General features: G+C 58.8%; 1 protein-coding gene across 2 annotated transcripts; it reads left to right on the top strand.

The window, feature by feature from the left end:
- Positions 1-656: 656 nt before the first annotated feature.
- On the top strand, positions 657-13,381 carry KLHL36 (kelch like family member 36). 2 transcript variants are annotated; one of them, XM_078439115.2, is made up of 5 exons: positions 657-837; positions 3,125-3,203; positions 7,796-8,869; positions 10,447-10,604; positions 12,633-13,381. In XM_078439115.2, the coding sequence occupies exons 2-5, from the start codon at positions 3,141-3,143 to the stop codon at positions 13,276-13,278; spliced, it is 1,941 nt and encodes a 646-aa protein (XP_078295241.1). In that variant the 5' UTR covers positions 657-837; positions 3,125-3,140; the 3' UTR covers positions 13,279-13,381. The 2 variants fall into 2 exon arrangements, with proteins under 2 accessions (XP_078295241.1, XP_078295242.1); XM_078439116.2 differs by lacking the exon at positions 657-837 and adding an exon at positions 899-1,036.
- The last annotated feature ends 3,457 nt before the right edge of the window (positions 13,382-16,838 follow it).

Consider the following 16,838-nt stretch of genomic DNA (forward strand, 5'->3'; position numbering starts at 1 on the left):
CGTAAACTCTGTCCCGGAGGGTTTCTAGTGGGGGAGAGAGACCCTAAACCCAATGAGTAAGAAAGGGATTTGGCACATTCAACGGCGCCAAGAGCCAGGTGAAGCGCAAAGCTGCAAGCGGCGACAGAGGGGGAAGGCGACCATACCTAGAGGGGCCAACGGACGCCTCACTTTAGGGTGAGCGCAGCGGGCTGAGGACCCCTTGCAGCGCTCAGGTCGGTCCCTAGGGGCCGCGCCAGGGACTCTGGCGGACCCTAGCGCGCGCTTCGCAGGGCCAACCTGGAGGCCGCGCGCGCGGGGGCGAGTCCGGTGGCGGGGGTGGGGCTGCGGCCCAGGGTGGGCGCTCCGGCCCCGCCCCCTCCCGCGGCCGCGCTCACCGCTCCCCCTCCTCCGGCCGCGCGCACCGCCCCCAACTCCCCCGGCCGCGCGCACCACGGCCTCCCTCCCCCGGCCGCGCGCACCGCCCCCTCTTCCCCCGGCCGCGCGCACCACCGCCTCCCTCCCCGGCCGCGCGCGCCTCCCTTCACCGCCCCCCTCCTGCCGCGCGCGCCTCCCCCCGCCCCCCCGCCTCGCGCGCCTCCCTCCCTCCCCCGGCCGCGCGCGCCCTCCTCCCTCCCCGGCGCAGGCCCCGCCTCGGCGCCGCCTGAGCCCACCTCCTCGTGGCCGCCGCCATTGGCCGCGCGCGCCGCCTCCGCCCTCGGCCTCGCACTTCCTGGCGGAGCCATGGCTGCGCAGCCGGCCGGTCCCGGGGCTCCGGCGACCCGGCCCCGCCGCCGCGCCCGTCCGGTCCCGCCGCCGCCGGGGGTCCCCGCGCCGCTCCCGTAGCGCGCCCTCCAGGTGGGCCTCCGCGCGCGCCGTCGGCGGATCCGGGGGGTGGGGAGGGCCCCCGCCCCGCGAGCGGCGACCCCCGGCCGCGCCGCCCCCTCCCCCTCCCGGCGTCCCGCGGTGCTGGGGGGGGGGGGCGCGGCGGGAAGGGGAACACGGAGGGGCAGCGGCCGCCGCCGCAGGTGAGACAGGTGCGGCCTGCGCGGCCCAGGTGAGTGTCCCCGCGTCCCGCCGCGGGCGCCGGCCCGGCCGCGTCCCGACTCCTCCTGCTCGCCGCCCGCTCGAGCTGGCCCGGCGGCCGTTGGGCCGCCAGTTCCGCCGGCGGGGGTGTGGGGGGGGGGGGTGTGGGTGCGAGCCAGCGACCGCGGCGGCCCCGAGACCCAGCCCTCGAGACCCGGGGCTGGTGAGTAGCGGCGGGTGTCCGAGGCCATGTCCCGATCGCCGAGGTCCGGCAGGTTCAGGGTAGAAACCCGGAGGCAGCTCGGAGAGCAGGCTCCCTGGGGACCCTCCGTCCGGACGTGGCCTCTGGTCCCATGTTTACTAAGAGATCTTGTAACGCGGAACTGGGGATCGCCGCTGCCGGTGCGGATGGCCTTGACCCCTTAAAGCACGCGAGGCGGCTGACACCCAGCGCTCCTGTACACATTGGCCCCAAACCGCTTGCCCCGAGACAAAAGGGAGCCTCCACCAAGGGGAACTCTCTTAAGAAATCTTGGCCTAGAAAAGAACGCTTTGAGCGCTGAGAGCAAACCTGAGCTCTGGCTGGTTGCGGGGGGGGGGGGGGGGGGGGGGCGGGGGGGGGTGCGGGGGAGGGTTGTGGAGAGAGGGACCTGCTGCTTTCTCGGGTGTGACCTTGGACGGCCCCCTCCACCACCTGAGCGTCAGAGTCTCAGAGGGTGAAGGTAGAACATCCAGCAGGCCCGGCCGAATATTGATTTCCTTCCTTTCCCTCATGAACCCCCCAGCAGCCCAGGGGCAGTCAAAGGGGACAGGGGGGTGGGGACAGCTGGCCTTTGTCACAAAGTTGCTAGTTTGTCAGGGGAAATCTAGCTGTCCTTTCCTTCCCCAGGGAGCTGGACAGGATGGATTGTGCCCGAATGTATGTCCCCCATTATCTTGACACTGTGCTTACATTTTGTGACATTTTTCTTTATTAGCCTAGGCTGTTGGTTCAGTAGGTAGCAACTTAGCAAGGGGAAGAAATTCCTCGTTAAGCCCAGGGTGTGACTTGCTTAAGTCCCTTCTCGGTGCCCCCATGCCCTCCAGATCCCCTAAAGCCTACCTCTGTGCTATTGTTAGTGAGTTACTTGGCTGGAAGAAACTTTAAGGTGTCTGATTCACCCGCCCATCCCGGAGACGTGATTACGAGGTCTGGAGGTGAATGTGAGCGTTTGGTTTTATACTGGGTGGTCCAGGCAGGGCCTAGGCCTCAGTAGAGGTTTCCTGCCTGTGGGCAATTTTTTTTTTTTTTTTTTTTTTTCTGTTTTGAATGGCCAGGCAGGGTAGCTTGGGGTTGAGAGCAAGGAGGCCCCCCTGGGTGGGAGGCCCAACCCCGCAGCTCCTTCCTGGCTGTGTGATGCTGGGCAGTAGCCTTGGACTCACGGGGTTTTTCCAGGGATTAAATCCGTGAAGACACAGGAAGGCGCTTAAAGGAAAAGTACCTGTGTCGAGACCGTGAACGTATTTTATACGTGGCAGTCATCACTGGGTCACAGCCCTGCCTTCGTCATGATCTTTCAAAAGTTAAGCTGTTCTCACAGACTGGGCCACGTCCAGCAGAGCTTTGCGGTGAAGGGCCCATGTCTGGCCACTTTTGGGGGCCGGACGGACCCGGGTTTGATTCCCAGCCGTTTACGAGCTTGGTGACTGGAGCTCAGCGTCCTCATCTGTAAAATGGGATGTGACATTAGCCTGGCCGAGTAGTTGCGGGGCTTACACGAGACAGCCCAGGTAAATCCCTTAGCCGGGGTCTGTGGTCATTATATGTTGATCTAGCCGAAGGCCTAGTTGAGATCAAGCATCAGAAGGCAGGTATTTGTAGGAGGTGGGCTGTAAAAGACAGGATACTGTCAGATTTTAGTGACTAAAGGAACAACGTTAAGTCCACTGTCTGATTCTAATCACCTGAGTTTTTCAACTCAGCGTAAAAGAGTTCTCATTTCTGTACTGTCTTCTCTCCGTCTTTCCTCCGTGTAACTGGTTTCACCCTCGTCGTCCTCGATATCTGCCAGCAGCCTGCGATTACTGAATGACCTGGGGTTTATTACTGCACACTCAAAAATCCCTGTTCTTGTCCTAGGGCTGGGATCTCTTCTATGATGGAGGGAAGCCGGCAGACGCGAGTGTCACGGCCGTACAAGATCAGCGAATCTTCAAAGGTCTGTGAATGGCCGCTCGCCACCCTGTGCAAGTTGCCTACGAAGTGTGGTATTTTTCTGATGAGATCAGTCCTAAAGGCCAGACAGATTTTCTGTTCCCGGTGGTGGTGTTAGCCTCCTTAACAATGAGTAGACAGGTAGCTCGGGCACGGGGTAGAAAACATCCGAAACTCAGAGCAGGAGCGTGAGGGACGTTAGAGATACACCTTGACTCGCTTGTTCTTTGCCTCAACTCAAAGATGTGGATGGGACAGAAGGAAAAAGCCATGGGATGTGTGTCCCCACTTGGGGGCCCCAAAACTCCAAGGACACGTCCATTGACAAGCCAGCACCTGACCTAGCGGTCGGGGTCACGTGTTGCGTACCTGGGTATTAAGGGCCCGGAGTCTTTCCCCCAGTCTGCCTCTCTGGGACCCTAGGAGCGAGTGAGGGTGGGTTCCCTATGGCCAGCCTACCAACCTGTGTCATGCTGGCCACATCAGGATCACCCTGGCAGGGGGGAACGTATCCAATTCGGAATGCATATGCCGGGCCCCACCCCAGACCTGCTGACTTACAATCTGAGAGCAGGACCTGGGAATCTATACTTTCAGCAGACCCGAGGCTACTATAAATAAGGATCGGGGGACCAATTTTCAGGCCAGTCTCCGTTCACACCTGTTCCTCTATAAATATCAGTAACACCTCTTTTTTTCTTTAAAAAAAAAATATTATTTTTTTAAAAAATTTTTTTCATCACCACTTTTCTTTAAAAGTGGCCCTTTTGGGGCGCCTGGGTGGCGTAGTCGGTTAAGCGTCCGACTTCAGCCAGGTCACGATCTCGCGGTCCGTGAGTTCGAGCCCCGCGTCGGGCTCTGGGCTGATGGCTCGGAGCCTGGAGCCTGTTTCGGATTCTGTGTCTCCCTCTCTCTCTGCCCCTCCCCCGTTCATGCTCTGTCTCTCTCTGTCCCAAAAATAAATAAAAAACGTTGAAAAAAAAAATTTAAAAAAAAAAAATAATAAATAAAAGTGGCCCTTTTGGAGATTTAAATGTTCTGGTTACCTCAGATCGTGCATTTTCACTGGAGCCAATATTGCCCCCACAGTTGGTTCTTGGGAGAGGGGAGGGTATAAAAAGAATTCTCTTTTTTGCGATCAGAGAGCACAGCTATACGTACAGTTCACGTACAGATACACAGGATATGTGTGGCGTTAGAATCTCACGGGCGCCGTTAGGAAAAAATATGTCAAAAGAAGACTGAAAAAAGACGGAGGTAACCACTTCAGATAAAGGGACCTGTGAGCAGCGTGTAGATTTGAGGGCAAAACAGAGGTTCTGCAGATGTGCATAGAAGGAAAACGGGGTAGAATTTTCAGGAGAGGTGGGTTCTCCGGAGAAACGGGCTCTTATTTCCATCTGAGTTACCGAGAAGGCTCTTGCCAAGCCCGGCTTTATCTGCCGCGAAAACCCAGAAAGGTCTCGCGGCTGTCTCAAAGAGGCTTTGTTTCAGAGCCTGGCTGCAGAGACAGTACGGCTTTCTGAGCGTGGTGATAGTGCTGGAAATCTTTGTCCCCGAAAGGCGCGTTCCGGGTTCGTTTCTGTCGGAATCTATCCCGTGGTTACATGGTATCCGTGTTTCTGACTCACTGTACTTAAAGAGGGCCCGGAGGGTAACCGTAGCCTGGATTTTCTAGACGTCAAACACACCCAGGTAGCCAGCCCCCAGATTACAGCAGAGATTACCGGACCCTCCAGTCCCAGTCGCCAGCTTCCGCGACTGGAGTGTTGTCTGCCCTTGAACTCAAGGCGAGTAAGGCTCCTTTCGCCGGTTCCTACGCCTCTGAGGTCTGGCCCTGTTGCTGCCTGTGAGCGGTAGGCTGTTCACCTTCCGGGCGCGATGGAGTCTTCCATTGTGTGACGGCCGCTGCTGGTTCATCTGCTCTGAAATGTGTTGATCCGTTCTGATGATGAATCCCGTTTGCATGTAAAACACTCCGTACGTGCTGCATTCTGGCTGGGGTTGGCTGCTGAGGGCCTGTGTTTCTTCTCTCACGTCGCCTTGCCGCGGGTAGAGGCACTAAAATAGGGAATAAATGAACGAGTAAGAGTTAGCACCATCGAAGAGTGTGGGGGTCGAAGCTTCTAGGTTTTAGGAAACGCTGCGACTCTGTTGCTGAGGTCCCTTTGAAACCGGGAGGTCGTGTTTGGTGTTTTTTGGTTTTTGGGGGTTTTTTTCTTTTGAAAGTCTTCACCTCTGCCGCTGCACTGAAATATCCAGAAACGGGTTGTCACTGAGACCCAGGTGAAGAATGAAGCGTGCCTACTTAGCATGGAGACCCAGTTTTAGAAACAGTGGCTGCCCTTTTCCCTGCCCTGGCTCACTGGAGCAGATGGTCCTCTCCGCAGCTGTCATCTGGGGCTGTCCCCATCCCCCACCCCCTCCAGGGGGCTGGTTTTTCTTTTTACGCCGCAGCTGGGGGTCCTGTGTGCACCCATTGAAGTGTGCTGGCCCCACATGCCCACCAGCTTACAGACAACCGGGGGCCTGGGGCGGGGGGCACACAGCCCACCTGACGCCCCTCGCTTCCGGGGGCTTTGAGCCTTCGCGGTCACGAGAGGGGCTGCCGGTGTGGTGCTTGGACGCTTCCTTCCTCGAGTCCGCACCCGAGAGGGGCCCCGAGCCGGGGTGTGTTGCAGCCCAGACCGGGCCAGCCGGGCTCTCTCTGCCGGTAACCAGAATAGGCAGGGAGATCCACGTATGGAACCTCCGAGAAACCGTCCTGTGATGTGAGAACAACACAGCCTGGCTCTCCGCACTTGGATGGGAAGGCAGCTTCGGGCAGTACCTGTTAGGCGTCCACGTCACAAGTCCGAGAACGTTGCCCGCACCTGTAACCTAGAGGGAGCGGTGGGTGTTGGGAGTGGCCGGGTGAGGAGGGACCGCGGGGAAACAGTTATTACCCCCGTCACGGGTGTGTTGGGAGGAAGGGAAGAAGGCGATGACACCACGGCAGGACACAGGTTGCAAAGTGGCCTGCGGGGACCTGGCGGCCCCCCCCCCCCCCCCACAGCTGCTCACACCTGCTGAGCCCTCAGCCCACCTCCCCTCACCCGCACCACTTCCCCTTTGAGGCTCGGTGCCCGGCCAGCCCTGTCTGCCGACACCCTCAAATAGACCAGCTATGTCACCCATGTGCCTGGACGGCCTGTGCCTCCCTGTACTGAATTTCGTGGTGTTTCTGATGTAAATAAACCGGGCGGTGTGTGGATCCCGAGCCCCCGGAGCCTGATTGGCCTTCCAAGGATGGAGACGCTGCTGCCTGGGTCTGACGTGGCCTCGTACCCTCCAAAGCACGTGGCAGGCAGACAGGACTCCGCAAACGTCTCCCGACCTGGATTGCTTGAATTGACCCATTTTCGTTGTTCACGTGAACTGATTTGTTGATTCCGGTGCCGTGTGGTGATTAAACGTTCGGGCTCCAGAATCAGACCTAGCCGCAAATCCCAGCCCTGCCTCTCAGCCACTGTGGGACTTTGGGCAAGTTTCCTAGTCTCTGAACCTCAGTTTCTCCTCATCTGGGAAATGGGCATGATTACAGATCTTCCCTTGGAGGAGGGTCATTGTGACCCGCGAATGAGACAGCACATACCCAGCGCACCGTGCGAGATTCGTATAAGCCCCGCCCTGGGGAAGAGGCCACGCTCCTGCACTTTTTCCCCAGAGCACTTTAGTCGGGATGCATCGCGGAGTCTCTGGGACCCGCCCCATCCCTGGACCCATCGATAGAAGTGGGAGCCCCTTGCATGGCTGGGCGCTAAGCATTTTCTACAACACGGAGCGAGCAGTCTTCTTTGGTGGGAGGCCTCCGTGGGAACCCTGGGTCTCCTGGAGCGGCGCCCCGTCCTCTTAACGTCCCATGCCGAGCGGTAAACGCCCTCCTCCGCACTTGTGAGACCAGGAAAAGGGGGCTCAGAGGCTTCTCAGGGCTTTCTCAAGATCACACAGCTAGTATGTAGCAGACCTGGGATTCAAACCCAGCTTCTGTCCGTGTTTACAGGCTATACCTGAGCAACTGGGCTGCCCCTACGGGACGGCCATTTTTAAACCTATCTGCTCCGGACCCACAGTAAGAAAGAAAGGGGGCAGGGAGAGAAAAAATACAACTTTGAGGAACTGTGTTTAGAAAGAAAAAAAAAAAAGGAAAGACGAAAGAGGAAGAGAGATTACGTTTTTAGGGATTGTGTTTATAAAGAAAGACGGTAGGTAGGAAGGAAGGGAAAGGAGAACGGTAAGTTTTTAGAAATTGCCTTTGCTAGGCCACATTGTTTGGTAAGTGATCTCTGCCCCCGCTGTAGGGCGCAAAGCCACACCCCGAGGTCAAGAGTGTCCTGCTCGGCGACTGAGCCAGCCGGGCGCCCCTTTAGGAGCTGGCATTTGAAAAGAAAGAAGGAACCCTACAGGGTGTGCACCAAATCGCTCTCGTTTCGTTAAGTGCGGGTGGCGAGGCCCGGGGTTGACCCCGGGACCCTGCAGGGGGGAGGGGGGGCGGGGCCGGGGGGCGGGGCTGCCGGCCGAGCCCTGACGCGCGCGCGCACGCGCTCTCGGCCGCAGGTGTACCACTGGGCCGACCACTCGACCACGGTGCTGCAGCGGCTGAACGAGCAGCGTCTCCGCGGCCTCTTCTGCGACATCGTCCTGGTGGCGGACGAGCAGCGCGTGCCGGCCCACCGCAACCTGCTGGCCGTGTGCAGCGACTACTTCAACTCCATGTTCACCATCGGCATGCGCGAGGCCTTCCAGAAGGAGGTGGAGCTCGTGGGCGCCTCGTACATCGGGCTCAAGGCCGTGGTGGACTTCCTGTACGGCGGGGAGCTGGCGCTGGACGGCGGCAACATCGACTACATCCTGGAGACGGCGCACCTGCTGCAGATCTGGACGGTGGTGGACTTCTGCTGCGAGTACCTGGAGCAGGAGGTGAGCGAGGACAACTACCTGTACCTGCAGGAGCTGGCCTCCATCTACAGCCTCAAGCGGCTCGACGCCTTCATCGACGGCTTCATCCTGAGCCACTTCGGCACGCTGTCCTTCACGCCCGACTTCCTGCAGAACGTCTCCATGCAGAAGCTGTGCGTCTACCTGAGCAGCAGCCAGGTGCAGCGGGAGTGCGAGCACGACCTGCTGCAGGCCGCCCTGCAGTGGCTGACGCAGCAGCCGGAGCGCGAGGCCCACGCCTACCAGGTGCTGGAGAACATCCACTTCCCGCTCATCCCCAAGAACGACCTGCTGCACCGCGTCAAGCCGGCCGTGTGCTCGCTGCTGCCCCGGGAGGCCAACTGCGAGGGCTTCATCGAGGAGGCGGTGCGCTACCACAACAGCCTGGCGGCCCAGCCGGTCATGCAGACCAAGCGCACGGCGCTCCGCACCAACGAGGAGCGCCTCCTGTTCGTGGGCGGCGAGGTCTCCGAGCGGTGTCTGGAGCTCAGCGATGACACCTGCTACCTGGACGCCAAGAGCGAGCAGTGGGTCAAGGAGACGCCCCTGCCGGCCCGGCGGAGCCACCACTGCGTCGCCGTGCTGGGGGGGTTCATCTTCATCGCCGGCGGCAGCTTCTCCCGGGACAACGGAGGGGATGCGGCGTCCAATCTTCTTTATAGGTATGACCCCCGCTGTAAACAGTGGATCAAGGTGAGATTAAAGCCAGATTATTTCTTTACTCTTGAGGACTTTTGCTCTCTTAACCTAGCCTTGACTGCCCCCCTTGCTCTCGGGCCCCGGCCCCCGTCCCGCCTCTGTTCTGACGGAGGAGGGGTGAGGACACAGGGGCGCGCCCGGCCCGAGCCCGCGCCCTGCCCGGGGCGGGGGAGGGGCGGGGGAGGGCCGAGCGGCCGCCGCGCAGGCGCAGGCGCAGTCGCAGTCGTCGTCCCCGTGCCGGGCCCTCCGATAGAATTTTCTGCGGGCGACACAGACGTTCTGTGCCTGTGCTGATACCCCGGCCACCAGCCACGTGTGGTGACTGAGCGCTCAGAATGCGGCCAGTGGGACCCAAGGACTCAATTTGGGGTTGTATTTCACTTGAACTAACTGACGTCTGCCCGAGTGTAAATGGCCGCCCGAGGCTGGTGGCTGCCATGCTGGATGGTGCCGGCCTAGAGGTTGGACCCAGGGTTCGGACGGTGTTCCCCCAGAGTCGCCCCAGAGCTCCCCCTTCGGGAAAGGTTTGGAGCTCGTTTGAGGAGGCCACGGAGGCTCCTGCCTGGTGGCAGCCGTGGCCGAGCAGGTGTGGCGAGGGTGGCGAGACCCAAGGCTGGGTCTCGCTGTCAGGCCCGAGTTCACACCCCAGCTGCGCTGAGTCGCTGCTGGGGATTTCAGACTGCTTCCTCGCCCTCCAGATTCCCAGCTTCCGCCTCCGGAAACGGGGTCGTAGGGGGGGGCGTGGACATCCCGAGGTCAGGGGCTGGGGCCGGTGGGGGTTGGCAAGCCCCTGGCGCAGAGAACTCCTCCCACAAACACCTCCCCAGACCACGACCCTCAGAAACCGGTCTGCCTTTCTGCCCGTGCCTCTGCGCTTTTGCTTAACTCGGTGATTTTATCTGAGCGCGAAACTCGGAATGGGCTCCGGTGACCTTTCTGTTTTATTCTCGAAAGTCTGCAAACCACCCTGCAGCGTGTAGGTCCTGCCCCTGGAAAGAGGCCCCCTGTTTGGAGCCCGTCCACGAGAGCTCCGTAGCAGGGGCAGCCTGCAGGTGCGGTCTCCTTTGGGACTGTGTTCCTTTCTGTGTCCTGCTTGGATTATTTAAAAAAAAGAAAAAGTTGAGGCTTCTGCTTTTTAATTTCCCACTGATTGCCCCTTTCTGTCTGTCAACACGATAGCAATCAGCATTAATTCTAAAAGTGTCTGGTGTGGGAGGAGCAAGAGGAGAGATGAGTTTTTGTTCCAGGAAACCACTAAACCGGTCATTCTGAACCGTATGCTCTGCGGAATTCGAGTCCACAAGGTCAGCCGCTGCCCAGGCCGGCTGGGGGACTGTGTTCTCTGTCCCCTTCTCGGGGGACAAGGTCTCAAGGGTTCCGGGAGCTCTTGAGAAGTCCTGTCCGAAGAGCCCCTCTTTCGTCAAGGGTGACTCCCTTCCCCAGACGCGCTTGGCCACTGCCTGACCCTCCTGGGCTGTGCGTTCCACAGCACGCATTTGGGAGCCGAGTGCCCGATGTTGACGTTGTCCCGAGCGTGGGGAAGGGAAGGTACAGGTGTCCCGCCTCCGCAGGTGGCCTCCATGAACCAGCGCCGTGTGGACTTCTACCTGGCCTCCATCGAAGACATGCTGGTGGCCGTCGGTGGCCGGAACGAGAACGGAGCTCTTTCTTCAGTGGAGACTTACAGCCCCAAGACCGACTCCTGGTCCTACGTGGCCGGCTTGCCGAGGTGACTGGGGGCGGGGGGGGGGGGGGGGGGCAGAGTCCTCAGGCGGGCTCTACTCTGGGGCTCCGGTTGTCCACCTCGTCTTGGCCTCTAATTTCAGGAAAAATCTCCTGGCTTGTAGATAACTCTGGGTAGACTGTGCGGGCAGAGGGCGTGGTGGTAACAAGTCAGGGGACAGACCATCCAAGTGCAATGTCCCCTCTGCCGCCAAGACAGACATCCCTCAGTTTCCAAGTCTGTTCACTCCTGGAGCTTCAGGAAGAAAGTGTTAGGTTCAGATAGAGAGGGCCTTCCCGAGAAACGTCCCTGAGCGTGGACCTGGGTTGGTCCTCGAGGTGACAGAATAGGGCTGTTGGGAGCGAGATGTTCCCAAGGAGCCTCCCCCACCCTGCTCCACGTCATCCAGCGCCCGGGGGCTCCCCGGGGTGTCCCAGGGCTCGGAGCTCCTCCTCCTCGGTTGCCCCGCGTGCCGGCGTGCACTCGGGGAGCCCCTGTCACCCTGACGGGTTTAGCAGAAGGTGCCTGCCACTTAACGTTAGCAGTTCCCCGTGGCTGAGCGTGCAGGCACGCGTTCCGAACCAGTCTTGCTGTGGAACGCATCTGGCGGTCTTGGGTGCGTCCCCAGGAGCTAGACGGGCGAGCGGTGTGAGCGTTTGATGGTGAATCCCACCGTCCTCCGGTCCCCAGTTACTACCACCTTCCTGTGGAGGTTGTAAGAAGCTGGTGGAGCAGTGCCTTTGGCAATTGGGATGACCATGTGTCACCTCTGGGCCAAGTGCTTGATATGATGAGTCCCTTGATACCCAGGGACCTGGTGGGGTGGGGGTAGGCGCCCATATAATCTGTCATCCAAACCAGGATGACAGTGAACCTTAACTGTAAATACCGACCCCGTCACCGGCAGACCAAGACCTGTGATCTCCTTAGGTTTAGGTACCTTTTTTTTTTTTTTTTTTTTTTTTTTTAATCCCATTTTACAGATGGAGGAGTGAGGCTCAACGATAATGATAAGAGCCTCTGCGGCCATCGCTGTGGGCCAGCTGGAGTGATTCACGTACCTAAACGCTAAAACAAACCTGATTTTTTTCTTTCTAAATGGGCCTTAGGGGTCCGAGGTTGGAGTAAACCTAGCCCGTGATGCTGTAATCGTTAGTGCGTGTGCTGAGCTGTCAGCACAGAGCCCGACGCGGGGCTCGAACCCACCAACTGAGATCACATTCCGAGCCGAGGTTGGACGCTTAACCGACGGATCCACCAAGGCGCCCCCACACGGCACTTTTTAGAGCAGTTTTAGGTGTACGGAAAATCGAGCAGAAGGTACAGATTGTTCCCATAGACTCTCTCCCCTGAGCTCATTTCCTCTGCGCTACATTTGTTACAACTGACGCACCCAAATGGCTACAAGACACTCACCGAGGCCCACGCTAAGCGAAGGCTCGCTGTGTCGCCCGTGCTGTAGGTTTGGACAAATGTCAGGGGCGCGCCTCCACCCGCGCGTGTCACACAGAGTGTTTTCACTGTCCTGTGAGCCTCCTGTGCTCCACACATTCATCCCACCCGAGCCCCGGGCCCCGACGGCCCAAGGGTTTTTTTCACTGCCCCTGGAGTCTTTTCTGGAATGTTGCAGAGTTGAGGCTGTGCTTTGTTTCGTTCCCGTTTGCTGTATAATTTGAAGGGAACCTACGAGTGCCTCAGTCACACGGCCCCATTGTTTTTAGCTCTTACGCGAGGGATCTGCCGTGTCATTATCCCCGTCCTGACACGGGGAAATGGGCTGCGGGCACAGGCCGGGCGGTCTGGCCGCCGAGCCACGTGCGCACCTGCCCGCCCGGCTCCGCCGCTTTCTGTCCGGTGACAGCTGCCATCTGCAAAGCGTGCGGGGGCCGCCCGCGCCCTCCGTGATCCCCTCGGGGCCCCGCGGCCCCCTTCCCCCCCCCCTCCCCCCCCCCCCCGGGCGAAGAGGGAAAGCGCGGGGCCCCGGCGCGGCGCTGAGCCCCCTCTATGTCTCCGTCCGTCCATCTGTCTCCGCAGGTTCACCTACGGCCACGCGGGCGCCATCTACAAGGACTTCGTGTACATCTCGGGGGGGCACGACTACCAGATCGGCCCCTACCGCAAGAACCTGCTGTGCTACGACCACCGGACGGACGTGTGGGAGGAGCGGCGGCCCATGACCACGGCGCGCGGCTGGCACAGCATGTGCAGCCTGGGCGACAGCATCTACTCCATCGGCGGCAGCGACGACAGCATCGAGTCCATGGAGCGCTTCGACGTGCTGGGCGTGGAGGCCTACAGCCCGCAGTGCAACCAGTGGACCCGCGTGGCCCCCCTGCTGCACGCCAACAGCGAGTCGGGCGTGGCCGTGTGGCAGGGCCGCATCTACGTCCTGGGCGGCTACAGCTGGGAGAGCACGGCCTTCTCCAAGACCGTGCAGGTCTATGACCGCGACAAGGACGCGTGGAGCAGGGGCACCGACCTGCCCAAGGCCATCGCCGGCGTGTCTGCCTGCGTGTGCGCGCTGAAGCCGCGGCTGGAGGACAAGAAGAAGAAGGGCAAGGGCAAGAGGCACCAGGACCGGGGCCAGCGCCCCCGCGCCCCGCCCCCCCCGCTGGGCCTCGAGGGGCCCCGGGCCCCGCCGCCCCCTGCCGGAGGCCGTAGACCAGCCACGACCCCGTAGCGTCCAGACCCATCACGTACCTCCTAGCAGCCTTTTTTACTTTGATGATGCTTGGTGTTTCTATGATATCACAGTAACCGATTAAATATTCTATATCATTTTACGGATCATCTTGCTCGAGTCATTAAACCTGGGCCCAGGCAGGAGACACAACTCTCCTCTCTGTGCAGGGCCCCTTCCTCCCTCGCGGTGAATCCCCGAGGGTGCTGCCCCCCCCCCCCCCCCCCCCCAGTCCGCACCTCCCTCCACTTGGCTGAGCTTGTGCAAAATTCAGGTTCCGGAGCCCCACTTGAGAAGTATCCGTTGTAAAAGTACCAGGAGTGAGGGCGGTGGGGGTGCCTGGAGACTGTATTTCAACCAGTTCCCGGAATGACTGAGCACTGGCCACGTCTGGCAAACCGCAGGCAAGGCCAAGTGCACTCGTGTCGTGAGTGGGGACACAGAGACCCCGACAGGGTGAGTGGGTGACGGAGTGACGCTCACTAGACAGGCAGGACCTGGGACTTCTCACCAGGGAGGTGTTCCCACCGGGATTTCCTGATCAGGTGACTCTTGTTTCTGAGTAATCCCATTTTCCTGATGGGTAGCTCTTCCCGAATTCTGAAAGGGTCTAGGTAATCCAAAAACTAAAAAAAAAAAAAAAAAAAAAAGCATGAAGCTCTTTTATAAACATTTTTCTGTAATTTGTGCTTTTTGCTTTATTTTTCCTGAACCCACTGTTAACTTACTGATGTACTGAGCCCCCAAAATCTATGTTCCTTTCTCAGGAAAGAAAGAGTGGGCATCCTAGAACTTGCCATTGTTTTCTGTGGCTCGGCACCAAGAAGCCCTCGGGAGCCCCTCCGGGAGCCGGCCGAGTACACGTTGCTCCCAAAGGAGGCTGTCAGGTACCCCCCTCTGCACACCGCCACCCCCCCCCCCCACCCCAGCTCAGCAGTCCGCTGCTCAGCCGTTTTGTGCTGCTAGGCAAGTTTTAACAGGCCCTGGCTGATCCCTCATATAAGCGGCAGGTCAGAACCCGAAGGCCCGGCTGCTTCAGTCTGTATAAGCTGGCAATGCGTGCTCAACCCCTCCTCTTGAGATGTGTGACCGTCCTGTGCAGATTTCCTGCAGGTGTCACCAACGGTTTGTGCCCTCGAAGGTGAGCTGGGGACTCTTTCCCAAGCTGCTGTGGACACAAGGACGTTGGGAAGATAAGAGCGTGCTCGGTTTTTATCACGAGCCAAGGGAGGCGTTCGTGATCTATGCCTTGACAAAGATCAGATTGCAGAGACGAGAACACCTTAAGATTTATTGTTAACCTTGACATTAGAATATGACTCTCAGTTAACTTCCTTTAAAACGAAAAATTATCTCCTTTGTACTTCTTTTCCTTTCCCAGAAAGGATTATTGTGATTTTGAGCAGCTTGGGCGTTGAAAGCTTCAGTACCCGAATCGTGGCCCTCTGTTGTTAGTGGGGTGAGGGGTCTGCTGACTTAGCTAGTTCTGTGCACGTGGAAGTCCCTAGAGGCTTGTTGACAGGTTCTGCAAGGCATGCAAACAATCAAACCAAAAACCCTATACTCTTCTTGGAGCTCCACAATACTTTGCTGTATTAAAGGCTCTGAGAAGTCCTGCATTAACTTAGCATTCCATCAACCCCACGTTTCTGAACTTCACTGAGCCTGAAACCCTTTGTGTGTGTGTGTGTGTCTTCTATCTCGTACAGCCCTCCACAACATTTGTTTTGCAGAACTTCTGCCCAACTTTGGGATAGCCTACCCCCTTCCTATTCCAGGAAAGATTCCATTACGTGAAGACCCTTTAGAAGGCATGGAACCCATGGTCTTTTCTCCCCAACTCAGCCTAACTCGTGAACAGAGAGGTGGTTGGTGGTTCAACCAGACTCCAGGGGAATCAACATAGATTCCACGTGTGCTTTGGGCAGCAGGATGGCTTTGACCTTGGGAAGAGGCGAACCGTCAGTTTTTAGCTTAAGCCAGCTCTCTTCTTTTTGACCACCAGGGCATGTCCCCGGATAAGGGCGCAGCACTGGTCACTCTTCTGATTTTCTTGCGCCTTGTGGATTACGTCCAGTGTCCCGCACCTCACGCTTCGTGACGTCACTCTTGCCGCTCTGAAGGCACTCTGTTATTTACGTGGCTTAGAATCTAACATCACTAGCGTTGGGAGCGTTCTCTTAAAGGTGAGGTTGAGAAGTTCCTTCTCGTAAATTAACGTCACCTAATTGGGGGTGGTCTCCCTGTGCCACGAAAGGTTTTGGAGCCTCTCTTAGGGGTCAGTGGAAAAGAGTCTCGGGACCGAGGAGCGGCGTCCGGGCACCAGACCGCGCAGCGATGGGACCCGTGGCAGCTGTCCGAGGTGTTAAGATAGAAGTCACTCTGCTGTGCGTGTCCAGCCGAGAATGGGAGGAAATGCTTTTTCCCCCCGGATGGGCAGAGCTTGGGGAGGTACTCCTGCAGGTGGCCGGTAGAACTGCAGAATCATGGGAGTGTGGTTTCCCAGCGCAGTGACAGAGACTGGGCTCCGGCGGGCGGCCCCCCTGAGACACAGCGGCACCGCTCTCCGTCTCGGAGGGCACCCGGGTCATTTCTGGCGATGTTTCGAAATGAGCGTGGCGGGCTTCCGTGCAGGTTTGGGGTTGGTATTTTTTTTTGGTGTTTTGGTTTTTTTCTCACTTTGAAAGAACTAGAGTTTTAAGTTCACAGTCGTACGTCTTGAGTTTGCCCCTTCCCCGACGTCAGAACCCTGTTTGCTGAAGACCTAAATGTAACACCAGAATTGGAAGGAACGTGGAAAGCGCTGTGACTTACCGTGTTCTTCCTGCCGTCGGAACACACGGAGGTCGTCTCAGCAACTTGTTTTGTGTGTGCGGCTCTCAGTGCTTCTCACGTTAGATGTTGAGCGTTAACATTTTCCCATTTTAGAAAGGCGCCCGGATGGGGCTTTGTAGGTCTCCATCTGAGCAGAAAACCTCGGTGCGTGTGTATCTGTATCGTGAATGCCCCTCCCCTTGCTGCTTACTGATAAGGTGACCTCTTGGCGACTTAGTAGAAACCCCAGAAGCCAGCCCTAAGGGGTCTTCAGTGCGGGGTGCAAACCCAAATGCCAAAGGGAGTGGAGTCTGTCCTCTGAGGTCCGGGGTCCCCACTCTGCTCGAGCGAGTTAACCTGCGGTTCAAAGTCCCTGGCCCCTGAGCCAGGGCGACCTTTCAGGGGCTCGCAGCACCGTGGGAAGTGAGGGACACCCGCCCCCACCCCCTTGTAGAGTTGTCAACCTTCCACCATTACCCTGGTCCTCGTGGCGCGTGGCTTGGCCACCACCTGCCTGAGGAGCAGCTCACGGGCCTTCTGTGTCTCTGAGCTTTCGGCTAGAATCTCAGACCGCTGCCCACCCCCTCCCCCCGGGAGGGGCCCCTTCATCCTTGGCCTCTCCACGGATTCTGAGTGTCCCCGGAGGGGAGGGGAGCGGAGGGGGCGGTGTCCTGCCTCCAGCATAAACCCCTGGAGCGCAGGGCAGCTCCAAGGGTACTGGGAGGTCCGGCCCTGCACCGCCGCCC

The sequence above is a fragment of the Panthera onca genome, chromosome E2 (genome assembly GCF_046562875.1).
Source record: "Panthera onca isolate mPanOnc1 chromosome E2, mPanOnc1 haplotype 2, whole genome shotgun sequence".
In the NCBI taxonomy this organism is placed as follows: Eukaryota; Metazoa; Chordata; class Mammalia; order Carnivora; family Felidae; genus Panthera; species Panthera onca.

What these genes read in the sequence shown, in the direction of transcription:
- KLHL36 (XM_078439115.2), top strand. Translation starts at nt 3,141, where the DNA reads ATGATGGAGGGAAGCCGGCAGACGCGAGTGTCACGGCCGTACAAGATC. An exon ending in AGATCAGCGAATCTTCAAAG is followed by an intron (nt 3,204 to 7,795) that starts GTCTGTGAATGG and finishes TCTCGGCCGCAG; the next exon opens with GTGTACCACTGGGCCGACCA. An exon ending in TACGTGGCCGGCTTGCCGAG is followed by an intron (nt 10,605 to 12,632) that starts GTGACTGGGGGC and finishes CTGTCTCCGCAG; the next exon opens with GTTCACCTACGGCCACGCGG.